This window comes from Neomonachus schauinslandi, chromosome 10 (assembly GCF_002201575.2).
Source record: "Neomonachus schauinslandi chromosome 10, ASM220157v2, whole genome shotgun sequence".
NCBI classification, from domain to species: Eukaryota; Metazoa; Chordata; class Mammalia; order Carnivora; family Phocidae; genus Neomonachus; species Neomonachus schauinslandi.
The window spans coordinates 26,069,243-26,097,111 of NC_058412.1; the positions used below are offsets into that span (position 1 = coordinate 26,069,243).

The window sequence follows — 27,869 nt, forward strand, 5'->3', positions numbered from 1 at the left end:
TCGAGGTTGTACATTATATGGTACATATTTTCTGTTGCTGCTGTTAATTTTAAAGCTGTTTAATAAATGCTTATCTATGAACATAAAATAGTTTGCAAACCATTTTTACAGATTAAAATGATTGCCTGTTTTTCTTTTAGGGCATACTCATTTCTTAATTTTCTAGGACAGGCAATAGAACTTTGCAAGATAGCCGTGATACTTCTGATAGTTTGTGTTAACATTACACGATGATACATCCTATATTAAGCAGTTATAGGTCAGGATTTTGATTTTCTTTCTGGTTTGAATACTTGTCTCTCAAAATGTTACTTGTACATTTTAATTTAATAGGCATGTATTGATAATGAACATTGTAGTGATCTCTGGGTTTTAAGTTGGTAACTTTTAAAGAAGTAAGAGATAGGCATGCTTTATTTTTTGTATCAGTTTGTAGGTTAACTGTTATTAAACAGAGAATTATTAAATATTTTTTGACTGTAGTCGAACTGAGTTCCTTGTATATATCCTACTTCAGGAATAGGCAGAATGAATAATAGGATTAGTGGGATCAAGGCTCTCTTCTTACCACCATCTACTTTGGTAACTGCTAGACTTCTTTCTTCACTGTTAACCATGGCTTAAGGTTAATACTTATTTGTGGGTTTACTTCTAGCCACATTGGAGTAACTGGTACTGACTTTGAACTTTTACTGTAAAGCAACTACAAAACTGGACAAAATATAGGAAGCAGCAGTGCAAAAAAGGATAATAAGTCATGACCAAATAGTGTTTATCTCAAGAGGGCAAAACTGGATTAATATGAAACAATCAATGCAGTTCATCTTATTAGTATAGCAAAAGGAAGAAGCCAAATGATTATCTCGGTAGAAGCAGAAAAGCATTTGAAAAAAATTCAACAAACTTTGTATTAGTTTTACTTTATAATATAAAATATGTATATTATATCTTAGTAAACTAGGAATACAAGGGAATGTCAACCTGGTAAAGGACATCACTGAAGAATCTCTAATTAAAATCATTATTGATGAAAAAGTCTTTCCTCCTTAAGATCAGGAAAATGGCACTTCAGTTTTCCATTGTATTGGAAATCCCCCAGCTAGTGCAGTAAGACATGAAGAAGATGCAAAAGGTATGTGGATTGGAAAGGAAGATATAAAACTATCAGTATGCATAGGGCGCCTGGGTGGCTCAGTTGGTTAAGCGACTGCCTTCGGCTCGGGTCATGATCCTGGAGTCCCGGGATCGAGTCCCGCATCAGGCTCCCTGCTCGGCGGGGAGTCTGCTTCTCCCTCTGACCCTCCCCCCCCATGCTCTCTCTCTCTCATTCTCTCTCTCAAATAAATAAATAAAATCTTAAAAAAAAAAAAAAACCCAAAAAAAACTATCAGTATGCATAGATGACACAATTGTATACATAGGTAACCCTAAAGAATTGACTTGAAAGCTACTGGAAGTAATAGGCAAGGTCTGAGAAGAATACAAGGTCAATTAAAAAAAAAAATCAGTTGTGGGGCGCCTGAGTGGCTCAGTTGGTTAAGTGTCTGCCTTCAGCTCAGCTTCCCAAATGTATGCATGTTCATGATCCCGGGATCCTGGGATTGAGCCCCCTGTGACGGGCTCTCTGCTCAGCGGGGAGTCTGCTTCTCCCTGTCCCTCTGTCCCTCCCCCTGCTCATGCTCTCTCTCGTGCATGCTCTCTCTCAGTCTCTCACTGTGTCTCAAATAAATAAAATCTTTAAAAAAAAATCAGTTGTGTTTATATATTCCTAGCAATGAATAATTGGGAAAGACATTTAAAAACTATTTAGAATAGCATAAGATACCAAATATTTAGTGATAAATTTAACTGAAGTGTAAGACTTATATACTAAAAATGATATAATGAGAGAAATTAAAGAAGATCTAAATAAATGGAAAAATTACAATGTTCATAGATTGGAAGACTCAACATTGTTGACTTGACAGTTCTCCCAAAATTGAGCTATAAATTAATGGCGATTGGATTCCCAGTAGGCTTTTTTTCTTTGCAGAAATCAACAAGCTGATTCTAAAATTTATTTGGAGGACTTCTGCTTCTGTGATGGCCAAGTAAGCTCTGATTGGAACCATCCTTCTGCAGATAAAAATAACAAACTATAGACAAAATGCAGAAAGATTCTGGAGATTTTTTATTTATTTATTTTTTGCTTGGAAGAAGGGAATGACATTGGGTGGTTTTTTGTTTCTATCCTATGGCTAAATCTCAGTGTCTTACATGCAAGGAAGCTAAAACTCCGCAAGCAATTCAGCAATCTTTCTGAGGACAGAGATTGGGGCTACCACAGCTGCTGGAATGTGAGGAAGACCATTTCATAAAGGAAAGAGTCACAGATGATGATTCTTACATTCTGTATATTTATAGAATAATACACTCAGAATACATAGTTTTTTCAAGGGCACATGGTATGGTCAGCAAGACCATATACTGGCCCAATTAAATAAGTCTCAATTAAAAAAAAACATCATATGGAATATAATCTCTTTCCACAGTGAATTAAATTTTACATAAATAGTTATTAGAGGGCGCCTGGGTGGCTCAGTTGGTTAAGCGACTGCCTTCGGCTCAGGTCATGATCCTGGAGTCCCTGGATCGAGTCCCGCATCGGGCTCCCTGCTCGGCAGGGAGTCTGCTTCTCCCTCTGACCCTCCTCCCTCTCATGCTCTCTGTATCTCATTCTCTCTGTCTCAAATAAATAAATAAAATCTTTAAAAAAAAAAAAATAGTTATTAGATATCTAGAAAAACTCCAAATATTTGGAAACCAAATAATTAAACAACATACTTAGTCTGTGGATCAATAAAGAAATTACAAAGGAATTTATTTATAAAAGTCAGTCATTGACCTAAATCTCCTACATTTCCTTAAGGTAAAATTGTTGTATAATTGGGGTAATGAGCAATTTTCCGCTAGAACACTTAAGTGCATGAACCATAGTAGGAAAATTGGATTAAAAGATATATTGGACTGCATTAAAATTAAAATCTGCTTTTTGAAAGACATCATTACGAAAATGAAAAGACAAGAACAGACTGAGCAATATTCACAGTACATACATCTCACAAAGGACTTTTTTTTCAGAGTAAGTAAAGACCTCTTCCAACTCAATAATAATAAGACAAACCAATTAAAAATGGAGAAAGGATTTGAACAGATCTTCCACCAAAGATATATGAATGACCAACAAGAATATGAACAATGCTTAATACTAGTAGTCATTGGGAAAATGCATTTTAAAACTACAAGACACCACTCTCCACCACTTAAAAGACAATACTGTGAGGGGTAGATGGAACTCTTAATTCACTGTAAATGTAATGTAATGCAAAATGGTACAACCACTTTGGAACACAGTTTGGTATTTTCTCATGGAGTTAATCATCAGTGCTACCTCTAGGTATTTTTCTATGAGAAATGAAAATATATATCTCCACAAAGACATAAATACAAATGTTCATACCTGTTTAATTCATAATAGCTTAAAACTGGAAAAAACCCAAATGTTCATCAACAAGTGAGTGATAAACTACAATATCCAGCTGAAGAAATGATACTGAGCAATAAAAAGAAATGAAGTGCTGATACATTCAACAGTGTGGGTGAATCTGAAAAACATAATTTTGAGTTAAAGAAGCCTGACTCCATTTAGTTGGAATTCTAAAGTAGATAAAACTAAATCATAATGACAGAGAATAGATCACAGGTTGATTTCCAGGGAACTTTTTGGGCTGATGGAAATTTGTATATCTTGATTTTCATGGTGGTTACATAGGTGTATACATTTGTGAAAACAGCAAACTCTACACTAAATACGGGTTTATTTTGTTGTACCTGTCTTATATTTCAATAAAGTCACTAAGAATAACCTAAAAGGAAAAATGCATAGGTGTTATTTAGACCTAGAATATTTAAGATCGATGAGTTTATTAAGATTTTGGTTTCAGTGTAGATTAGTCCTTGTCATCAATTTCAGAAGTATAACACGAAATACTCACAGCTTACCTGATGTGTTAAGTGGAAAGAATGTAGATGCAGAAGAAAAGGATGTTGCTCAGTATCCACATTTAGTATAAAGTTTTCTTTTCTTTTTTTTTTAAGGCCCAAACAGGCTAGTTTTTCTCAAATATTATTGGAAACCTCTGTTCAAAAGAAACTCCAAATTCAGGTGGAGGGATATACTGTTTAGAGCTCCACTTGTGGTAATTTTGACCTTTAGCATCTAACACAGGTCATTGATGTCTTGAGTTGAATTATACGCCCTCATGATTGAGAGTCACCAGAAACAGCAAACAGAAAGATAGCTAGGATGAATGCAAAACCTTAAGAATTCACCAGGCAGGAAACTTGTGTATAAAAATAGCATAGGTAATTGACATCTTCTAAAATACCCTGAGGTATTAATACAGGATTTCAAGCAACTTCTTGTGTTAATGGGTATAAAAATACAGTTAATTAGACTTTATTTTAAGTCTGTAAATGGCATTTTTAGTAGAATCTAAGGTCTGGAGATTAAACTATTGGTTGTGTGGCACAGTTAACTTGGTTGAAGACTATATAGGAATTCTTTGTATTATCCTTGAAATTTTTCTGAAGGAGAAAAATAAATCTGAAAATAAAAAGTTAAAGGAAAAAACCTCTGGCACAAAGCTATACAGAAAATGAGCAAAGCCCATCACTGCCTCATGGCTAGCTAACCATTCTTATTTGGGGTTGAAGATAAAAACAGGCTGTCTGGGATGTGTTCAGACCGCCATTAAACTTCTCTCAACCTGCCTGTGTCTCTTACTGGGTTTCCCACTTGTGGCTTGCCCTATTGGGTCTTTAGTGGTGAAGGAAACAGGGAGGCATTACGAAATAAACCCAAACACATAGGTTAACATAAAGAAGGGGGACTCATGGACCAGAGACCAGAGACTCCCATGATCAGAGATCAGAGGCAGCTGTGAGGGATGGAATTAACTGACCTAATAGCAGTTTCAGAACTTTCTACTAAGCTAAGACCCTCAAGCAGGTCTGAAGGAATCCTGGATTCATGGTGCAGCCTTGCTGTGGCAGCAGAAACCAATTTCTCTGGAGGAAAACATTAACAGTCCCAAATTAAAACTGAGCAGTGAGCTCACAATTAAAGATTAAGAGAGAGAAAAGAAGGCAAGCCACCATGACTGAGAGTCAACAAAGACAACAGTTTTCCGATTCATAGTATAGACCAGCTACATATGGGATGTTTAAAGAAATAAAGCATGTATTAATCAAAAGATAGCTGAAAAACTTTTGTTATTAGACTTCTTTGATTTGGGAGGGGAAATGTAACTTTTAGAATTTCTTTTTTTTTTAAGAGAGCAAGAGTGTGCGTATGCATATGCAGGAGCTGTGTGGGGAAGGGCAGAGAAAGAGGTAGAGAGAGAAAATCTTGAGCAGTCCCCATGCCCAGTGTGAGCCCAACAGGGGGTTCAATCTCACAACCCTGAGATCAGGACCTGAGCCAAAATCAAGAATCAGACGCTCAACCGACTGAGCCACCCAGGTGCCCCAGAAATAATTTGAAATTAAAAACCAGAATAAAAAAAATGCAACCCATGCTTATCCACACCAGAGAGATGTAGAACACTAAGAAGTTGTGTATAACAGGTGTTTCAGAAAATGCAGACTTAGAAGTATACCTAAGAAACTCTTGAGTCTGCATCAGTAGATATGTGTATGAATGTCTCATAATAGCAATATTTGTCATCATGGCAGGGAAACTGGAAGCAACCTAAATGTTGTTCACAGGAGAAATTGTGATATTTTATATCACAGTTATGAAATATTACACAACAGTGAAGTGAAAATAAATGAACTATAGCTATAAGCAACAACATGGATGAGTTTTATAAATGTAATGATAAGTTAAAAAAACTAGTCCCAGATTCACAGGTGTTTATATTACACTTTATAACTTAAACTTTAGTTACTTATAATCCTCTGTATATATCAAATAAAAAAATGAAGTCTAAAAACTATTTTGAGCAATAGCAAGATCATTGAAATGTTATTTGATAAACCATTTTAAGAATAAACAGTTCTGATTGCATACATTTTATTTTATTTTATTTTATTTTATTATTATTTTTTTAAAGGTTTTATTTATTTGACAGAGATAGATACAGCGAGAGAGGGAACACAAGCAGGAGGAGTGGGAGAGGGAGAAGCAGGCTTCCCGCGGAGCAGGGAGCCTGATGTGGGGCTCGATCCCAGGACTCTGGGATCATGACCTGAGCTGAAGGCAGACGCTTAACGACTGAGCCACCCAGGCACCCCCCTGATTGCATACATTTTAATTTTAAAGTGTATCTTACTGTCATTCAGAATCAGTGATGATGAAGAACATTAATGGAAGGTAGAGGAAAAAGCCTTAAGAAAGAAAAGTCCCAAATACAGAAATATACAGGACTTAAGCTAAGTTGGTAATACAGTTGATATTAAGAAGTCTTGTTCCAATCTATGGCTTTGTGCTTCTGCTTTTGGCCATCACTGAAGCTAAAGAAAGCTCTTAGGCTTTTTGACATTATGAACTAACATGGTATTCAAGGATGAAAAATTCAGCTTTAAGATAGTTTATATGTTTTAAATAGGTCTGTTTTTTTTTTTTAAAGATTTTATTTATTTATTTGAGAGAGAGAATGAGAGACAGAGCACGAGAGGGAAGAGGGTCAGAGGGAGAAGCAGACCCCCTGCTGAGCAGGGAGCCCGATGCGGGACTCGATCCCGGGACTCCAGGATCATGACTTGAGCCGAAGGCAGTCGCTTAACCAACTGAGCCACCCAGGCGCCCTAAATAGGTCTGTTTCTTACGACGGTATGAAAAGTGCATCTGGTGATGCACTGGATGAACTGGAATCTCCAGAATGTAGAAGGCCTTTTTTTTTTTTTTTTTTGAGGCAGACAAATGACCAACAGCTTAATCTCTTTCTGATGTCTGCTTTCTATATGAAAATCTACAGAGCAAAGAACAGAGCTTTGAAAATGTTGTAATGACAGGAGATTTGGATCTCAGGATTTGCCAAGCCTACTCCTAGATAGTGTGGAAGAAAATAAAGGTATAAAGCATAGGACTTGCCTTCGTGGAATTTTTAATTTAGCTCACATCAGATAAACTCAGGGAAATGTAATTAGCAATACCAGGCAGTCTAAACTACAAATGGATAGCACAGATAAATGAATCCCCTAACTGCTCAGAAAAGAAGAAAATGTTTAGGACAGAGCAAAGAAGGCTTTGTTCACTAAGGAAGGATTTGAATCAGGCCTTGAAAGACAGATGGGGTTTAGATGGAGTGATAGCAAGAGCAAAGGCAAGGAGATGGGGAAGTGTGATTGTATTGGGTTAGCTGGGTTGGAAGATTTGGTTAGGGCAATAGTGAGACTTATGGGAAAACAGATTCCTGACAGATTTTAAATGGTCTACAGGACAAGGCCTGGGAATTTGGACGGCAGTTCTACTGGGGATAATTTATAGCCTAAATTGGGAATTTTAACTTGTCATTTGATACAAATTTTAACAACGGATGCTTTTTTAAATAGTTCATTAGAAGGGGGAATAGTTCTGCTTTTTATAGTATTTCTTTGTTCCTTTATTGTGAAGTCAGCCTGACCTGGGTAAGCATCATCTGATTTGGCTTGAGTGTAGCCAAACAATTATGGACTCACAAAGAGAGGTCTGAGTTGGCTTTGATTTATATGTGGAAAAGCAGCTATCTGAAAGCCCCTTCCTTCATGTTTAAAGGAGCAGACTGGCTGGCTGTCATATAAAGGATCCCAGTGACCTCTGGAAGAAGATTATTGGAAATGTGCAGTGATAAGAGTGAAAAGGAAATTTGTTTTTAATAGAAACAACACTCCAGATTTTCTTTGAGGGTGTTACAGAATTTTCTTTGCTGCTCTTCTGGGAATGATGGCAATGTTTCGTGAATGCCATATACATAGCGTGTCATGATATTAAAATTTACTTTTTGGTGTGAGTTACAGTGGTATTCATTGGCTATTTCATTTCAGCTAACTGAGTTTGCTCAGATGTTAGATTATTACAGTTCTTTTTTTAGTATGAGTCTGAGCACCAGCCCAGGTGGCGTATCTTAAAGAGATACGCCTCCTCCTGAGGCGTGCAGAGCAGTCTTCCTTTTGCTCTCAAAGTATCTGTCAACACTTGCCGACGTGGATTGATTCTTTAACTTATAAAACACTGTAACTATAAGTAAGAGATATTACTAGAGTTTATTTCAACTTTCATGGTAATAATATTTCTATATTATAAATTTATGATATAAATATTAATAATGTTAATAATAAGTAATATTATAGAGTATATAGATATTGTACACTTATAAAAGCTTACTGGATCAGTGAATCACCTCTCATAGGTTCTGGTCAATGAGTTGAGAAATGAGAGAACTTCTCTTAAGACAGTTGCACAGGGACGCCTGGGTGGCTCAGTCGGTTAAGCGTCTGCCTTCAGCTCAGGTCATGATCCCAGGGTCCTGGGATCGAGTTCCGCATCGGGCTCCTTGTTCCGCGGGGAGCCTGCTTCTCCCTCTGCCTCTCTCTCTCTATCTCTCATGAATAAATAAATAAAATCTTAAAAAAAAAGACAGTTCACAAATGTTATCACTTATATTTGAGTTGTTTCTGACCTTTGCCCGGAAGGGTGAAAATGGTGAGAATTCCATCTCATATACAAGTGTATGGTTGCAAATGACACAGCATTCTTTTTTTTTTTTTAAAGATTTTATTTATTTATTTGACAGAGAGAGAGACAGTGAGAGAGGGAACACAAGTAGGGGGAGTGGGAAGGGGAGAAGCAAGCTCCCCGCTGAGCAAGGAGCCCGGCTGAGCCACCCAGGTGCCCCATGACACAGCATTCTTTAGCACTGTCCTAATTTTCAAAGTGCTGCAAGTTGAACACACCAAATTTCTTAAGCTTCTTCTTTTTTAAAAAACTGGATTTTTAGCCAGCAGTCGTACTTCTGTGAGGCACTATTTCATCAAATTACTTGAGTTAGCAGACTCAAGTAAAAATAAATGGACTTAAGGAAAGATAGCATATACAACTGTATGATTCCACTTACCTGAGGTACTTAGAATAGTCAAATGCATAGAAAGAGAGGTAGAATGGTGGTTGCCAGAGAACGGAGAGTATTGGGGAGTTGATGTCTAATGGGTACAGGATTTCAGGTGCAAGGTGGAAAGAGTCCTGGAGATCAGTTGAACAACCATGTAAATGTACTTAACTGAACTGTGCACTTAAAAAAATGGTTAAGATGGTGGGCTGCCTTGGGGCTCCTGGGTGGCTCAGTCGGTTAAGTGTGACTCTGGATTTCTGCTCAGGTCATGATCTCAGGGTCCTGGGATTGAGCCCCAAGTCGGGCTCCGCATTTGGCAGGAAGTCTGCTTGAAGATTTTCCCTCTCCCTTTGTCCCTGCCCCGCTCATGTGCTATCTTTCTTTCTCTCTCTCTCAAATAAATGAATAAGTCTTAAAAAAAAAAAAAAAAAAAGATGGTGGAGCACCTGGGTGGCTCAGTTGGTTAAGCATCTGACTCTTGATCTCAGCTCAGGTCTTGATCTCAGGGTCATGAGTTCAAGCCCTGCATTGGGCTCTGTGCTGGGCATGGATCCTACTTAAAAAAAAGAAAAGGTTAAGATGATAATTTTTATGTTATATGTATTTTACCACAATTTAAAAATAAATTACAAAGGGAAAAAAAGATAGCACCTACAAAGGTCAAAGATATGACATTTTAAGAAATAAATCTATCTTAAGTTTGCAAGACCTCTATACTAGAATCTACAAAACATTATAAGAGAAAGCAATGAAGACTTAAATAAATGGGAGCATCTGCTATGTTCATGGAGGACTCAATATATTAAAATTTCAAGTCTTCTCAAATTAACCTACATAATCATGCAATCCTTAACAGAATCCCGGAGTTTGACTTTTTGTTTTTGTAGTTGTGTTGCTGTTGTTTTTTGATTTTGTGGAGCTCAAGCTTACTTTAAAATTCATATGGAAATGTAAAGGGCTAAGAATAGCTAAGGCAGGCATGAAGTACTGAGGTGGCATATATACGTCGCCAGATAGCAAGCTCTGTTATAAAACTGTATTATTTAACTATATTATTGCTTATCGTATTGTGGTCCTTGGACTGTCAGCATCAGCATCACCTGGGAGCTTGTTAGAAATGCAGTTTCTCAACCCCTTATTGAATCAGAATCTCTGGGGTTGAGGCCAAAGAGTCTGTGTTTCAACAGTTTCTCTACGTTATTCTCAGGCACTTGAAAGTTTGAGAAACACTGAATTAAGACATTTTGACATGAGAAAATATGAACCAACCAGTAGAACAGAGAGTCCAGAAACAGATCCAAACCTACATGGCTCATCTGATTTATGACAAAGTTGGCTTTCAGTACAGTGGTAAAGAGTAGGCTTTTCAATAAACGGTACTAGATGATTTATATCCATATAGAAAAAGCTATCTTAACGCCTATATCATAACTGTATATACAAAAATCAATTTCAGACTGGATATGTAAAAGTGAAAAGCAAAACTGTAAAGCTCTTAGAGGAAAAAATATGGGAGGACGTCTTTGAGATCTTAGGACAAACAGTACAATAAAGCTCTAGCCATAAAACAAAAATGATAAATTGGACTACATTAATATTAAGCACTTCTCTTTATCAAAAGATACCATTAATATTTGTAAAGCACTTAGACCACTGCCTTGCCAGCACATTGTATGTGTTACATGAATGTTTGTCAAGAGTATAAATAATATATTACCCTCCTCCAACAAAAAAGTACTTGTGTTCAGAAAATACAAACTTAACAAATTATTAAGAAAAATTCTGACAACCCAGTAGAAAAAACAGGCAAAGGATTTCAATAGGGACTTAATAAAGAGATATTAAAATGGCCATTAACATATTAAAAGGTGCTCAACTTTATTAGTCGTTAGAGAAATGCACACTACAACCATAATACAATACGACTACATACCCACGAGAATGGCTAAAATGCAAAACAGACAGTATTGAGTGTTGTAAGGATGTGAAGCAGCAAGAGTTCTCTAATATTTCTAGTAAGAGTGTTGAATGGAATAACCTTTTAGAAGATTGGGAGGAACTATGGAAGCTAAATGTATTCATACTCTGTGACCTTGCAATTTCACTCCTAAGTATATACCCAACAAAATACTTGGGCATGTTCACCTAAAGAACATGTCTTAAAGTGTGCGTAACTGCACATTCTGGTAGCACAGCTAGACTGTTCATAGCACATTTGTATTAGCCCCAAATTGGAAACTGCATAAATGCCCATTAGTGATATGGTGGTTAAATAAATTATATATTTATATAATGGAATATTATACAGCAATAAAATGAATATTCTACAACTCTGTGCAACTATGTGGATGAATCTTTCAAACATAATGTTGAGCAGAAGAAATCAGATACAAAAGAGTACTCTGTGATTACATTTGTGTAATGTAGAAAAGCACGCACACTGATCTCTGCACAAGTCAGGATAGTGGTTACCCTTACAGAGGGGCAGGAAATGACCAGAACAGAGAACAAGGGGGACAGTAGGATGCTGGTAATTTTTCTTGATCTGAGTGCTGGTTATATATGTCTGTTCGGTCTGTGAAAATTCATTGTGCATCTCTATATATTATATAATATATAAAAATGTTTTAATAAAAAAATTGGATCTAGTAGCCATTTCTTCACTACATCAAACTGAAAAATACATGAAAAGAGTCACATAGGACATTTACATTCATGGTCAGATGAGTTGCAATGGTCATTTCCAATATGCTGAAAGAACAGTATATTTAAGAAAATGAATAAAGCACCTTTTCTCAGCACATTTTAACCAAACTAACATTTCTTATATAAAATAGTTTCTTTCTGTTAATAATTTCATTCCAGTTTCCTGTAGGGATATATTAAGTTCATTTAAATGTTTGAATCTTTCTTCCATGTAGTCTACGTGAAGATAAATTATGAACTTCCAAACTTATCATTTGTATTAGTGCTTTGCTTGGGAATAATCTGATTTATTTCTTTAAGCCTACCAATGCTAGAAAAGCATCAAGATGCAGGATGACCCACTGATGACTATATGAAAAAAGTGACAGTTTCTTGCAAAAAGCTCAGAAGCATCAATCACAGCTTGTTCTCACAACACATTTTTTTAAAAAGATTTTATTTATTTATTTGAGAGAGTGAGTGAGCGAGCATGAGTGGGAGAAGGGGCAGAGGGAGAGGGAGAAGCAGGCTCCAGCAGGGAGCCTAAGGCAGGACTCGATCCCAGGACCCAGGGATCATGACCTGAGCAGAAGGCAGACACTTAACCTACTGAGTCACCTAGGCGCCCCTCACAACACATTTTTGCTATGTATCTAGATGATTTGTATGTTTTTGCTTATTTTAACAAAGACAAATAAATGTAATGTTTTGGTTGTAAGGAGTTCTCTGGTACAACAGAGATAGAACAGTATGCTGTATTGTGCAACCAGTTGTTCTCAAGTTAATGCTGTCTAAATATTTCACCAAATATCAGGATGGAGCTACCAGATACCCTCAAGTCTACAAGGATGTGGTTTAAACATAGTGGGACATTACGTGGGTTTGTGTTATTTGGGAAGAATTCTAATAAATTGAGTATTTGTACAAGGGAAAAGCTTACCGCTGTGCATAGCTTCTGTTTGCAGTGCACAGGGCTAGCCAGGATTAGGTATTTTAGACTTTAAGACGACTAGTATCAGTGCCTTTTTAAGGGGGCGAGTGGCTAAGGTGTGCATTGGCAGGTTGAGCACTGCCAGAAAGCTTAGGTGGAGTGGTCACAGGTTAATTTGTGTTTTGAGTAATTTCCCTTTTAAGGGTGTTGATGTACTCCGTGCCTTCAGAAAAGTGGCACCTTATTCCCCTAGAGGATGAATAAAATCCTGCTTAAGAGCTGCTGTTGTCAAGGCCTCCAAATCAGTAAGGAAGAAGTAAAACTTTCATTACTTACAGATGATGTGATACTGTATATAGAAAACCTGAAAGACTCCACCAAAAAACTGTGGGAACTGATAAAATCAGTAAAGTAGCAGGATACAGAATCAGTCTACAGAAGTCTGTAGCATTTCTATATACCAATAATGAAGCAGCAGAAAGAGAAATTTAGAAAACAGTTCCATTTACAATTGCACCAAAACCCATAAGGTACTTAGGAATAAACCTAACCAAAGAGATGAAAGACTTGTACTCTGAAAACTATAAAATATTGATGAAGGAAATTGAAGAGGACAAAAAGAAATGGAAAGAGGGGCGCCTGGGTGGCTGAATTGTTAATAAGCATCTGCCTTTGGCTCAGGTCATGATCCCAGGGTCTTGGGATCGAGCCATGTTTCGGGCTTGCGGATCGGCGGGAAGCCTGCTTCTCGCTCTCACGCTCCCCTGCTTGTGTTCCCTCTCTCGCTGTGTCTCTCTCTGTCAAATAAATAAATAAAATCTTAAAAAAAAAAAAAAAAGGAAAGATATTCCATGCTCATGGATTGGAAGAACAAATATTGTTAAAATGTCTATACTGCCCAAAGCAATCTACACATTTAATGCAATCCCTATCAAAATACCAACAGCTTTTTGGGGCGCCTGGGTGGCTCAGTCGGTTGGGCGTCAGCCTTTGGCTCAGGTCATGATCCTAGGGTCCTGGGATTGAGCCCTGCATCGGGCTCCCTGCTCTGCGGGGAGCCTGTTTCTCCCTCTCCCTCTCCCCCTGCTTGTGTTCCCTCTCTGGCTGTCTCTCTCTCTGTCAAATAAATAATAAAATCTAAAAAAAAAAACCCAAAAACCAACAGCTTTTTTCACAGAACCAGAACAAACAATCCTAAAATTTGTATGGAACCAAAAAGATGCCGAATAGTCAAAACTTTCTTGAAAAAGAAAAGCAAAGCTGGAGGCATCATGATTCTGGACTTCAAGCTATATTACAAAGCCATAGTCATCAAGATAGTATGGTACTGGTTCAAAAACAGACACACAGATCAATGGGACAGAATAGAAGATGCAGAAATGAGCCCACAACTGTATGGTCAGTTAATCTTCAGCAGAGCAGGAAAGAATATCCAAAGGGAAAAAGACAGTTTCTTCAGCAAATGGTGTTGTTCCCATTGGACAGCAACATGCAGAAGAATGAAATTGGACCACTTTCTTAAACCATCTACAAAAATAAATTCAAAATGGGTGAAAGACTTAAATGTGAGACCTGAAACCATAAAAGTCCTAGAAGAGAGCTCAAGCAGAATTTCTCTGACATCAGTCATAACAACATCTTTCTAGATATATCTCCTGAGGCAAGGGAAACAAAAGCAAAAATAAACTATTGGAACTACATCAAAGTAAAAAGCTTCTGCACAGCAAAGGGAACAATTAACAAAACCTAAAAGGCAGCCTATGGAATGGAAGAAGCTTTTTCAAATGCCATATCCAAAATATATAAAGAATTTATAAAACTCGACACCCAGAAAACTAATAATGCAATTAAAAATGGGCAGAAGATATGAAGACACTTTTCCAAAGAAGACATACAGATGGCCAACAGACACATGAAAAGATGCTCAATATCACTTATTATCAGGGAAATGCAAATCAAAACTATTATGAGATATCACCTCACACCTGTCAGAATGGCTAAAATCAACAACACAAGACACAACTGGTGTTGGTGAGGATGCGGAGAAAGGGGAACGCTCTCCGCACTGTTGGTGGGAGTGCAAACTGGTGCAGCCATTCTGGAAACAGTATGGAGGTTCTTCACAAAGTTAAAAATAGATCTAATTGCACTACTGGGTATTTACCCAAAGGAAATGAAAATACTAATTCAAAGGGATACATGCACCCCAATGTTTATAGCAGCATTATCTACAATAGCCAAGATATAGGGCGCCTGGATGGCTCAGTTGGTTAAGCGACTGCCTTCGGCTCAGGTCATGATCCCGGAGTCCTGGGATCGAGTCCCGCATCGGGCTCCCTGCTCAGCGAGGAGCCTGCTTCTCCCTCTGACCCTCCCCACTCATGTACTCTCTCTCTCTCTCATTCTCGCTCTCTCAAATAAATAAATAAATCTTTAAAAAAAAAATAGCCAAGATATGGAAGCAGCAATATCAATAGAAGAAGTGGCATTATATATACAATGGAATATTGTATTCAGCCATAAAAGAGAATGAAATCTTGCCATTTGCAAAGACATGGATAGAGCTATAGTGTATTATGCTAACTGATATAAATCAGAGAAAGACAGATACCATATGATTTTGCTCATATGTGGAATTTAAGAAACAAAACAAATGAGCAAAGGGGAAAAAAGAGAGAGGCAAACCAAGAAGCAGACTCTTAACTATAGAGAACAAACCAGTGGTTACCAGAGGGGAGATGAGGGGGGATGGGTTAAATGGGTGATGTGGGATCAAGGAGTGCACTTGGTTGTGATAAGAACATGACTGTTTATCTTATTAACATTTTATTAAAATAAAAACCTAAAAAGAAAGAACTTGTCCAGGCTTTTACAGTTGAGTAGTAACTGTATTTCCCTGAAAACAAGAATCTGACTCTCCCATTATTGGCCTTTTAGTAATTTCTTACTTAGAGCCAGTTTTAGATAAAAAATATTCAGAAATTTATAGAACATTTCTAAGAAATGAGTGAGATATTGAAAACTATAAATTATAAGAATTAACAACATACAGTATTTGATAGCCTCAAAAATGTGTTCTTTGGAGGAAATAGGAACTGAGATGATTAAAAATAGAGTGTTTACTGCAAATTATATAGAGACATATTTTCATACACCAAAAATAACCCAGCTTTTGCGAGACAAACTTTGAAATTTGGGAGATGTTGAATATGCATGTAGGGTGTTTCATCCAAAGTATTATTCATGGCTTTAAAAAAAAGCAGTGAAATATTAGTTTGGTCTTAGTTATATTTTTATCTTATATTTTCTTTTTAAGTTTTTAGCAATACTGAACTTGAATGTAAAATTGCTCTTTTTAAGGACCTTTTAAGTAATGATTTTGTAAAATATATGCTTTTTATATTGTCATAAAATATTCATAACATACAATTTACCATTTTAACAAAATTTTTTTTAGAGAGGGAGAGGGGTGGAGGGAGGGGTGGAGGGAGAGGAAGAAAGAATCTTAAGCAGGTTCAACGCCCAGCACAGAGCCCAACTTGAGTCTCCATCTCACCACCCTGAGATCATGACCTGAGCTGAAAACAATACTTGGCTGCTTAACTGACTGAACCACTCAGGCGCCTCCATTTTAACAATTTTTAAGTGTATCATTCAGTGACATTAAAGACATTTACACTGTTATGTAATTATCAGCACTTCCATCTCCAGAGCTTTTTTATCAGCCCATACTGAAACTCTGTACCCATTAAACGCTGGCTCCCTGTGCTCTCTTCTCCCTAGAATGACAACCACCATTCTATTTTCTGTTTTGCGTTTCAGTATTCTAGGTACCTCATGCAATCATAAAATATTTGTCCATTTGTGTCAGGCTTATTCCAGTTAGCATAAGGTCTTCAAGGTTCATCCATGTTGTAGTGTGTATCAACCGCCTTCCTTTTTAAGGCTGAATCATATTTATACACACACACACACATACCACATTTGGTTTATCATTTTTCTGTCAGTGAATATTTGAGTTGTTTCTTACTTTTAGCTATTGTGAACAACACTGCCATGAACACTGGTATGCAAGTATCTATTCAGGCCCCTTCTTTTATTTCTTTTGGGCTTATATCCAAGAAATGAATTTGCTGGATCATGTGTAATCCCATGTTTAATTTTTTGAGGATGCTTTTCTGTTTTGTTTTTTTTTTAAGTGAGAATGCTTTTTTTAATGCCCAGATTTCCTCATCTATACAAAGGCGTTGTCAGATATCTGCCATGAACATAGAACAGTCAATGGAATTCCACAATCTGTTAATCTCTGATGTATTTTGTTTTTTGCTCACATAAATAACTGGTGGCTAGAATCCTAGGCTAGTAAAAAGTTGAACCAGCTTATACTTAGGTACTATATATTCAGTCACTCACTGCTTCTCATCATCAAAGCTGAAACTGTGTGCTTATTTAGCCTTGTCTATGTGAGACACCTCACTATTCCTGATCTGATGAGTCACTATTTGGTATTTGTGAAAATATTCATTTATTTTACTAATTTGTGACATCTGAGAAATTTAAATGTTCTCAAGTATTTCTCTCTTATATTGGACAGTGAAGAACTTTAATTGGCTTTTAATAACCTATGTGGGGCATTTTGGTGAATATGAAGTCTATAATTACAATCAAATTAGTGTTAATTAAAAATATAAAATAACCAAAATTCCACAAAGATGAACTTGGGAGTTCATGTCATTATTTTCCCTTCATCATGACAGAATTTTGTAGGTGGAATAAGTTTTGGTCACCATTTAGTCCAGTTTTTTTTTCTCTTTGTAGATAAGACATATCTTGGTGCAAGAGAAGTTAATCCACTTATTTAAGGGTATATAGAGAATGGCTGGGAAGGTGGAGGAACCCAAGCTAGTTTGGGAAGGAATTCACCTTAATTTGTGGATTTGTACAAAGTATCATAATGAATTATTTGGAAACTTATTCTTTGCTATAAAACAAATGGAATTTTTTTTTTTTAAGATTTTATTTATTTTCAACAGAGAGAGAGAGAGAGACAGTGAGAGAGGGAACACAAGCAGGGGGAGTGGGAGAGGGAGAAGCAGGCTCTCCGCTGAGCAGGGAGCCCGATGCAGGGCTCGATCCCAGGACTTTGGGATCATGACCTGAGCCGAACGCAGACGCTTAATGACTGAGCCACCCAGGCGCCCCTAAAACAAATGGAATTTTATTAAAACTTTCTAGCTGACAGCAACCCTAGAGACCATCAGATCGAATCCCATCGTTGTGTAAATGAGGAAGAGGAGGGCTTAAAATGGTCAGTACTTTTCCAAAGGCTTATGCAGTTAATTGGTGGAGAGTCTGGTCTAGAGTCCAGCTCTTTTTTTCAGTGCATTTTTCCACTTTGTCACACCTCTTCTTTAAAATTATGTCGTATGCCACAATTTAGCAATGACTTATTTTCAAAAGGCTTGTAAGCTTATTTTATTTGGCATTCGGAGCATATTGTTGTGAAGAAAAAATACTATAATGTTTAAGTTTCTGAGCTGCTTCACAAAAGCCTGTATAAGCCACTGTGTACCTGGATTATAGTAATAAAAATATTATTTCATGATACCCATTTATTATTTACTATGTTGTGTCCTTGGGGAAAGAGTATTTTCCCAAATCTATTGAGGGAATGTCAGGAAAAAAAAAACGTGACAGGTGATTTTCATAAGTGCTAGTCACTGTTGATTTACATTTCTTTTTCAGAAGAAGCATCTTTGTACATACCCTTTTGCCCCTGTGTAAATGATGACAAACATAAAATCCCTTCTCTGTCCCTTTCTTTCTCTCTCTGTGCGCTCTCTCTCTCTCTCTCTGAGTGCTCTCAGTATGCCAGGCTGTACAGAAGGCGCTAGGGAACGGAATAGTTGGGACCTCTGCGCTGAAGGAGCCAACCTGCATGCAGTGGTGGAGAATCACGGGGTAGAGATGGAGATACTTAGGGAAAGTGGTTGAGAAAGGCTCTCCAAGAAAGTGGCATTTGAGCTGACCCCCGAAGGGTGAGGCAGAGCCAGCAGGAGGCGGTAGGTGGTCATTCTCAGGTCCTGAATTGAGTGGAATTAAGAGTAACTCTGGCCAAGGATGCGGTGGAGACTCTGGATCAGCTCTGCGCATCCATCTGGACAGACGCGCTTGAGTTCTCACAAGCCGGCCTGCGGCCTGGGTAGGTAGGTTGGTGCTCCCTCCGTTGGGTTTGCTTCCTGAACTATTAGATTGGTTATTTCTTAAAAATAGCATTTTCTTCATGTTGGTAGAGCGTTGTAGCAGATATTCCCCCACTGAATTTTCTTTTTCTTACCTAATTATGATTGACTTACCTTGTGGGCAGCAGTGTTCTAAAAATATATTAAACACAGCCTATCCGAATTTACCTCCTTCTAGAAAGACTTTCCCAAGTGTCCTGGCCAAACAGATATAAGATAAATGCATTCTTCAGTGATGCCATTATTCGGCCAGTTCCTTCTGTAAAGCTTTTCAAATGTCTGTTTGTAAGATTGCATTTTACTCTCAGTGTTTAGTGAGAATGTTTTGCTTGACCTTCGCATAAAAGTCTCAGGCAAACTCTTGTTCTCATGCCAGCGCATTTGTTATTTTTCTGAGGAAAATACCTCCCCTATTTGGTGTGCAAACCTTAAAGCTGGGTTTTAACTCTGACAAGCGCTTCATCAGTGTGGTTGGGAGCTGTAGGGGAGGACAAGTTTTCTTGGACCTTCTTAGGGCAGGGTTTGCAAATTAACCTGACAGATTAACATGAGAAAAGCACACAGATTTATTTAATACAGATTTTTTTGGTGACATGGGAGGCTTCGTAAGCAAACAAAGACCTGAAGAAGCAGTTAAACTTGATTATGTTTATGCTCGGTTTGATGAAGAGTGGGCATCATGGAGGAATGTGCTAGGTCAGAGAGTGTAAGGTGTAGGTGTAAAGGATGCTCTTTTCCTCCGGGTATAGGATTGTACGGAGGACGCTCTCACAGCAGGGTTTTATGACCTGCTTCAGGGCAGAGGGACAGGGGGAAGGTCGGAGTGATCTTCCTGCTTCTGCTGTTTCCTCAGACTCCTTTGGCTTAAAATATTCAATATGCTCAGGTGCCATATTTTGGGGGTAGCGTGTCGTGAACCCTATCAGAGGTTAGGGTGGTGATTTTCTGTTAGGGGTGAGAGAAAGCATTCAGGAGGGGAAATCTGGAGGGGGCCACTTCAGTGGGTACTCTCAGAGGCTTGTTAAGTTTTACCTAATTCATATTTAATCCTCCTCACAACCTGTGAGAGATAGTTACCCCTGTTTTAGAGAGGAGGGAGGTGAGACCCTGAGACGTCCCAAGGTCGCCCAGTGACTCCTCTCACGCGGTGGAGCTGGGATTCTGCACAAGCTCTGGCTGGCTTGGAGAATGTTCCCACTGTGCTACAGAGCCCTTCCCTCCATGCTCTTCCGTCCTGTCACAAAGGTACAGAGACAGTCCCTTTAATCGGGTGAAGAGAAAGTAAGGCAGTGATGCGACCCATTGTGGGTAGTAGAATCACTTTGCAGATTTACTTTATGAAAAGAGTGGTTTCCTTTGAAAATATTTGAGATCAAACAGTGTTACACATTTTAAATAGTTCTTTAATGTATTTTACCTTATCATGTGTCTTTATATAGTGCCATATACACCTACTTATGTTGATGAAGCCATTTTTCTCGTAGATTTTATTTATTTATGTTTTTTAAAGATTTTATTTATTTATTTGACAGAGAGAGACACAGCGAGAGAGGGAACACAAGCAGGGGGAGTGGGAGAGGGAGAAGCAGGCTCCCCGCCGAGCAGGGAGCCCGATGTGGGACCTGATCTCAGGACGCTGGGATCATGACCTGAGCCGAAGGCAGACGCTTAACGACTGAGCCACCCAGGCGCCCTTTCTCGTAGATTTTAGTTAATGGAGGCTAACAAGATACAGTTATAGGTTAATCTGGTAAAGTATATTTCAAGGGGATAAAATATATTTTTTTAAATTTTTTAATTGTTATGTTAATCCCCCTACATTACATCATTCGTTTTAGATGTAGTGTTCCATGATTCATTGTTTGTGCATAACACCCAGTGCTCCATGCAGAACGTGCCCTCCTCAATACCCATCACCAGGCTAACCCATCCCCCCAGCCCCTTCCCCTCTAGAACCCTCAGTTTGTTTTTCAGAGTCCATCGTCTCTCATGGTTCGTCTACCTCAAGGGGATAAAATATTTTAATTTGCACAGTTATACAACGATGAGATTACCTAATCGACGTTGCATTAGAATGTAAATTCCGTGACCGCGGGGACCTTGTCTGTCTTGCTTACTAGTTTGTCCCTGGGGCCTTGTGCACACGGCCTTGTACAGAGTAGGTGCTCAAGTGAATTAATGAATGAATACACTTTGGTAGGACCCCATCTATTGATTCTCCTCCTCCCTTATTCGTTCACTCTTTCCTTCTCCTGCTCCCCTTAGCAGAGCAGTTTCCCAGCGTTCTTTACTGAGTCCGCTGCTTACGTTGCTTGACCAGAGTTTCCTGGGTAGTATCATCACTTCCAGGGGGTGATCATATCTGGGGAAAGTGTTGAAAAACACTATAAAGATGTTGTTCTGGGGATCAAGAGACCAAGTATTAGAATCAGCTTTTGCTACTAATGAAGGTGTGATACAGAGCAAGTGGCTTAACCTGTTGGTGCTTCATTTTCCTTTTTATTGTAAGGGGGTTGGCCTTGATCCAGAGTTGAAAATTCACATGTCTCTAGGGACCAAGGGAGGTAACTCACATGGTGGTACAGTAGGAGTTGTAAGGAATGAGATAGAATTTATACTCCATTGAAAGACCTCCTGCTCTCTCTCTCTTTTTTTAAAGATTTTATTTATTTATTTGAAAGAGAGAGAGCACATGAGCACGAGCAGGGGGAGGAGCAGAAGGAGAAACAGACCTCCCCACTGAGCGCGGACCCCTGACCCCGACCCTGGGGCTTGATCCCAGGACCATGAGATCATGACCTGAGCCGAAACCAAGAGCCAGACACTTAACCGGCTGAGCCACCCAGGTGCCCCCCTCCTCCTAACTCTTAATAAGAATTTGGAGTGATAAATGAATTTGACCAAAAACAAATACTTGTATTATCTCATCCTAGTAGTTATTTTTTTTCCCGTTAACGTTAATGCAAATTTTATTCAAGAGATAATATTGAAGAATTCTAAGAAAGGAAAAATTTACCAGTTATTCACTCTACAGTAAAAAGTGGAACTGGGGATCACATACAACACATAAATAAATTCTATCTTTACATTTCTGAATAAAGCTCTTCTTAGAGCCATTTAACTTTTTTTTTTTTTTTTTAAAGATTTTATTTATTTGACAGAGAGAGACACAGCGAGAGAGGGAACACAAGCAGGGGGAGTGGGAGAGGGAGAAGCAGGCTTTCTGCGGAGCAGGGAGCCCGATGTGGGGCTCGATCCCAGGACCCCGGGATCATGACCTGAGCCGAAGGCAGACGCTTAACGACTGAGCCACCCAGGCGCCCCAGAGCCATTTAACTTTTGCTGATAAAGTTTTGTGAATTGTGTTCAGAAACTTTGACAGCACACACATATACACGCTCTTCAAATAAGTTAAGTACTTAGGATTTTTTAAATAATTAGATCAATGTTTATTGTGACTTTATAACTCCTTCAAATTATACTTTAATATTTGACACAGTAGGTTCAAAAAATAACTATTCAGGCCTCAGTTTTAAATTTTCCTTCAGTGTAATGCACAAAGTTGATAAAGAAATATTAATAGGACTACCCTAAAATAAATGCACCTTTCTTATAAAAATTACTTGTTCTAATACAGTTCCCATTCTGTTCTGTAATTCTGATAAGGAATATACTTTTTTGGTGGGGGCACCTGGGTGACCCAATCAGTTAAGCATCGGATTCTTGATCGTGGCTCAGGTCTTGATCTCATGGTCGTGAATTCAAGCCCTGCATTGAGCTCCATGCTGGGCGTGGAGCCTACTTAAAAAAAATTTTTTTAAAGAATATACTTTTTGGTAATAAAACAAGGGTTTAGAATGATTCAGTCCTTGGGAAATCCTAATGGCAGTCACTCAATGAAGAAGTCAGTCATTCCTGGAGTCACAAACACTCAAAAACTGCTGTTAGAGTTAAGTTTTTGTGGTTGTTGATGTTTATTGTTTTGGTTTAGCGTCGCAGTTCTTAAACGTGGCTATGGTTTCGAATTACCTGGGGAATGTTTTAAAAACACAGTTGCCAGATGCTACTCTCAGAGATCTGATTTACTTAAAAAAAAAAAAAAACAACCAAAAGCTTCTCAAGCGCTTCTAATGTGCAGCTAGGTTTTGAATGATTAATTGGACTCTTAATTTAACTAGGGTGTTTCCGCACTGACTTTTAGAAACAAGCAACTGATCAAGGATATAGTCAGCTTTCCGACAAATAAGCATCTTCCCTTGTTTCGCAGCAGTCTTGACTGAATGTACAATTGTAGATGATCTCCAGGAAACAGTGTGGATTCCAGATCATCAGCAGAGAGAGAAAACTGTTCATTACACCACGCAGTCCCTACAGCGTCATCATACATTTTGCCCGTTTTCACTCACCCAGAACTTTTACTTTTTTCCCCACTACATGTGCAGTCATAGTCAATGGTTTCTACTACATTCTCTGAGCTCATGGCTGTCACAGCTTTCTGGGGTTAGGACTTAGTCCTTGCATATTTGAGCTTTTGTCTTAGGCCAGTTTTTATTAAGGTGTCCCCTCTGGGAAAGCATTTTATTTTATTTTATTATTATTTTTTTAAAGATTTTATTTATTTATTTGATAGAGACACAGCGTGAGAGGGAACACAAGCAGGGGGAGTGCGGGAGGGAAAGCAGGCTTCCCGCTGAGCAGGGAGCACGATGCGGGGCTCGATCCCAGGACCCTGGGATCATGACCTAAGCTGAAGGCAGATGCTTAACCATCTGAGCCACCCAGGCGCCCCTGGGAAAGCATTTTAACTGAATCAGAGACTCACTACCCTAACCAAGGCTAGAAAGCATTCTTGTACATTTTAGATTGGTTTTCTGTAATACGTATTGAAGAAAAGAAGGTCTTTTGCCTTTAAAAAAAATTTTTTTTTATTAACATATAATGTATTATTTGTTTCAGGGGTACGGTTCTGTGATTCATCCATCAGTCTTACACAATTCACAGAGCTCACCATAGCACATACCCTCCCCAAAGTCCATCACCCAGCCATCCATCCTTCCCACCCCCCTCCACTTCAGCAACCCTCAGTTTGTTTCCTGAGATTAAGAGTCTCTTATGGTTTGTCTCCCTCTCTGGTTTCATCTTGTTTCATTTTTCCCTCCCTTTCCCTATGATTCTGTCTTGTTTCTCAAATTCCTCATATCAGTGAGATCATATGATACTTGTCTTTCTCTGATTGACTTATTTCATTTAGCATAATACCCTCTAGTTCTATCCACGTAGTTGCAAACGGCAAGATTTCATTTTTTGATGGCTGCATAATATTCCATTGTATATATATATACACACACCACATCTTCTTTATCCATTCATCTGTTGATGGACATCTAGGCTCTTTCCATAGTTTGGCTATTTTGGACATTGCTGCTGTAAACATTGGGGTGCATGTGCCCCTTCGGATCACTGCATTTGTATCTTTGGGGTAAATACCCAGGAGTGCAATTGCTGGGTCGTATGGTAGCTCTATTTTCAACTTTTTGAGGAACCTCCATACTGTTTTCTAGAGTGGCTGCACCAGCGTGCATTCCCACCAACAGTGTAGGAGGGTTTCCCTTTCTCCACATCCTTGCCAACATCTTTCGTTTCCTGACTTGTTAATTTTAGCCATTCTGACTGGTGTGAGGTGGTATCTCATTGAGGTTTTGATTTGGATTTCCCTGATGCCGAGTGATGTTGAACACTTTTTCATGTGTCTGTTGGCCATTTGGATGTCTTCTTTGTAGAAATGTCTGTTCATGTCTTCTGCCCATTTCTTGATTGGATTATTTGTTCTTTGGCTGTTGAGTTTGTAAGTTCTTTATAGATTTTGGATACTAACCCTTTATCTGACATGTCATTTGCAAATACCTTCTCCCATTCTGTTGCCTTTAAGTGAGCAAATACTTAATTCTTGGGCATTCTGTGTACTTGAAGTTTGATTTGCATTTGTATCTATGAATTAGGATGTATTTTAAGTAAAAAGTTACCAGATTTCTAATGATTTGTTTTTATGTTTGAGTTTGGCTAATGTTTAAAGATTTATTTCAAATTTGGGAAAGATATTTTGAGGTAGTTTATTTTCTCACATTTTTTATAACCTATGAGATAAAAAGATTTATTAATTTCTAATGTGATACAGTCTGCCTACTGTTTTGATTACCTGGAAAGATTTTGATTTATTCCTTAAGGGATTTATTCAATAGATTGGATCCAGTAGGTTAAGTAATGACTGCTCAAGTGAACACATTCTTCACAAAAATATTGGACAGCACATGTTTTATTATTTTTCACCGAGAAGATTTTCAGATCTACATTCAGCTGTATTCTGATATTTTTGGTAGAGTTAATTTTGTACTAATCAGAGTGGAATCACCAAGCTCATGCCTTCTTTTTGTGTTTGTTTTTTAATTCTCTTCCATCAGTTTTTGCTTTCACAACCAAAGTTTTGGGCCGTTCAGACATCAGCCTTGATCCTCCGGACCAAACTTGACAGAGGAAGCGCACGCCGAGTGGAGCGCGCAATGAGGCAGACACAGGTGAGAATTAATGTGACAGTTTTTGTTCTTCTTCCAACTCTTCTTTATGCAACAAATGAATCACTGAACACTACATCAAAAACTAATGATTGGGACACCTGGGGGGCTCAGTCGTTAAGCGTCTGCCTTCGGCTCAGGTCATGATGCCAGGGTCCTGGGATTGAGCCCCGCATTGGGCTCCCTGCTCAGCGGGAAGCCTGCTTCTCCCTCTCCCTCTGCTGCTCCCCTGCTTGTGCACATGCTCTCTCTCTCTCTGTCAAATAAATAAAATCTTTAAAACAACAACAACAACAAAAACTTATGATTAACTCTTTATTGCTGTTAATAAGCATAGGGGTGCCTGGATGGCTCAGTTGGTTAAACATCTGGCTTTGGCTCAATTCATTGAGCCCAGGGTGGGCTCCCCGCTGAGTGGGGAATCTGCTTGTCCCTCCTCCCACTTGTGTGCACTCTCTCTCTCTTTCTCTCAAATAAATAAATAAAATCTTTAAAAAGTAAGCATATATATGTGTTGTGAATATAAAATAATGAGATGGCTTTCCTTTTGTTCATTTTGTTATTTTTTAGAGTGTGGGTTCTAGAATTTGTTTGGCTCCAAAGCCCAGCTGTGTCCCTTAGTAGCTCTGTGACCACAATATTTAACCTTTCTGAAGCAAAACTGTTCCTCTGTTCACAACACTTCTGACACCAGATGTGTGGGTCTTCCATACCAAGCATTTCTCCACTTCCTTGTGGACATCAATTCTGACACTATCTGGACTTAGTGCAGACACCATAGGTTAAGGGCTCAGACCGACAAGACTGCCCTCTACTTTATTTTTATTTTATTTTATTTTTTAAGATGCCATAAATTTTAACAAGTGTCAATTTCAGAAATGTTATTTATTTTTTTCAAATTTTTATTTAAATTCTAGTTCGTTAACATACAGTGCAATATTGGTTTCAGGAGTAGGATTCAATGATTCGTCACTTACATACAACACCCATTGCTCAACACAACAAGGGCTCTCCTTAATACCCTTCACCCATCTAGCCCAACCCCCACCCACCTCCCCCCATCAACCCTCAGTTTGTTCTCTATTAAGAGTCTCTTAGGGTTTGTTTTCCTCTCTCTCTCTCTCTTTTTTACCCCCCTCCCATTTGTTCATCTGTTTTGTTTCTTAAATTCTACATGGGAGTGAAATCATATGGTATTTGTCTTTCTCTGACTGATTTATTTCACTTAGCGTAATACCCTCTAGTTCCATCCACGTTGTTGCAAATGGCAAGATTTCATTCTTTTTGATGGCGAGTAGTGTTCCATTGTCTAATCTGTATTTTTGTATCCTTTGGGTAAATACCTACTAGTGCAATTGCTGAATCATAGGGTAGTTCTATTTTTAACTTTTGAGCCATCTCCATACAGTTTTCCAGAGTGGCTGAACCAGTTTGCATTCCCATCAACAGTGCAGAGAGGGTTCCCCTTTCTCCACATCTTTGCCAACAACTGTTGTTTCCTGTGTTGTTAATTTTAGCCATTCTGACAGGTGTGAGGTGATATCTCATCGTGGTTTTGATTTGTACTTCCCTGATATCTGTGATGTTGAGCATCTTTTCATGTGTCTGTTAGCCATCTGGCTGTCTTCTTTGGAAAAAATCTATTCATGTCTTCTGCCCATTTCTTAATTAGATTATTTGTTTTTTCAGTGTGGAGTTTGATAAGTTCTTTATAGATTTTAGATACTAACCCTTTATCAGATATGTTATTTGCAAATATCTTCTCCCATTCTGTCAGTTGTCTCTTAGTTTTGTTGATGGTTTCCTTTGATGTGCAGAAGGTTTTTATCTTGATGAACTCCCAGTAGTTCCCTTTTTTTGCTTTTTGCTTTTGTTTCCCTTGCCTCAGGAGATATATCTAGAAAGATGTTGTTATGGCTGATGTCAGAGAAATTACTGCTTGAGCTCTCTTCTAGGATTTTTATGGTTTCACGTCTCACATTTAGGTCTTTCATCCATTTTGAATATATTTTTGTGTATGGTGTAAGAAAGTAGTCCAGTTTCATTCTTCTGCATGTTACTGTCCAGTTTTCCCAACATCATTTGTTGAAGAGACTGTCTTTTTTCCATTGGATATTCTTTCCTGCTCTATCAAAGATGAGTTGACCATATAGTTGTGGGTCTGTTTCTGGGTTCTTTACTATGTTCCAGTGATCTCTATGTCTGTTTCTGTGCCAGTACCATACTGTCTTGATCACTACAGCTTTGTAATATAGCTTGAAGTCCAGAATCGTGATGCCTCCAGCTTTGCTTTTCTTTTTCAGGATTGCTT

General features: G+C 38.3%; 1 protein-coding gene across 1 annotated transcript in view; it reads left to right on the plus strand.

Annotated features, from left to right (window-relative positions):
- Nucleotides 1-27,869, plus strand: part of TTC27 (tetratricopeptide repeat domain 27) — a 169,590-nt gene that overhangs the window by 43,675 nt on the left and 98,046 nt on the right. Inside the window, exon 10 of the mRNA XM_021697434.1 lies at nucleotides 25,448-25,561. Coding sequence (XP_021553109.1) covers nucleotides 25,448-25,561 — 114 coding nt within the window. The remainder of the gene's footprint in view (nucleotides 1-25,447; nucleotides 25,562-27,869) is intronic.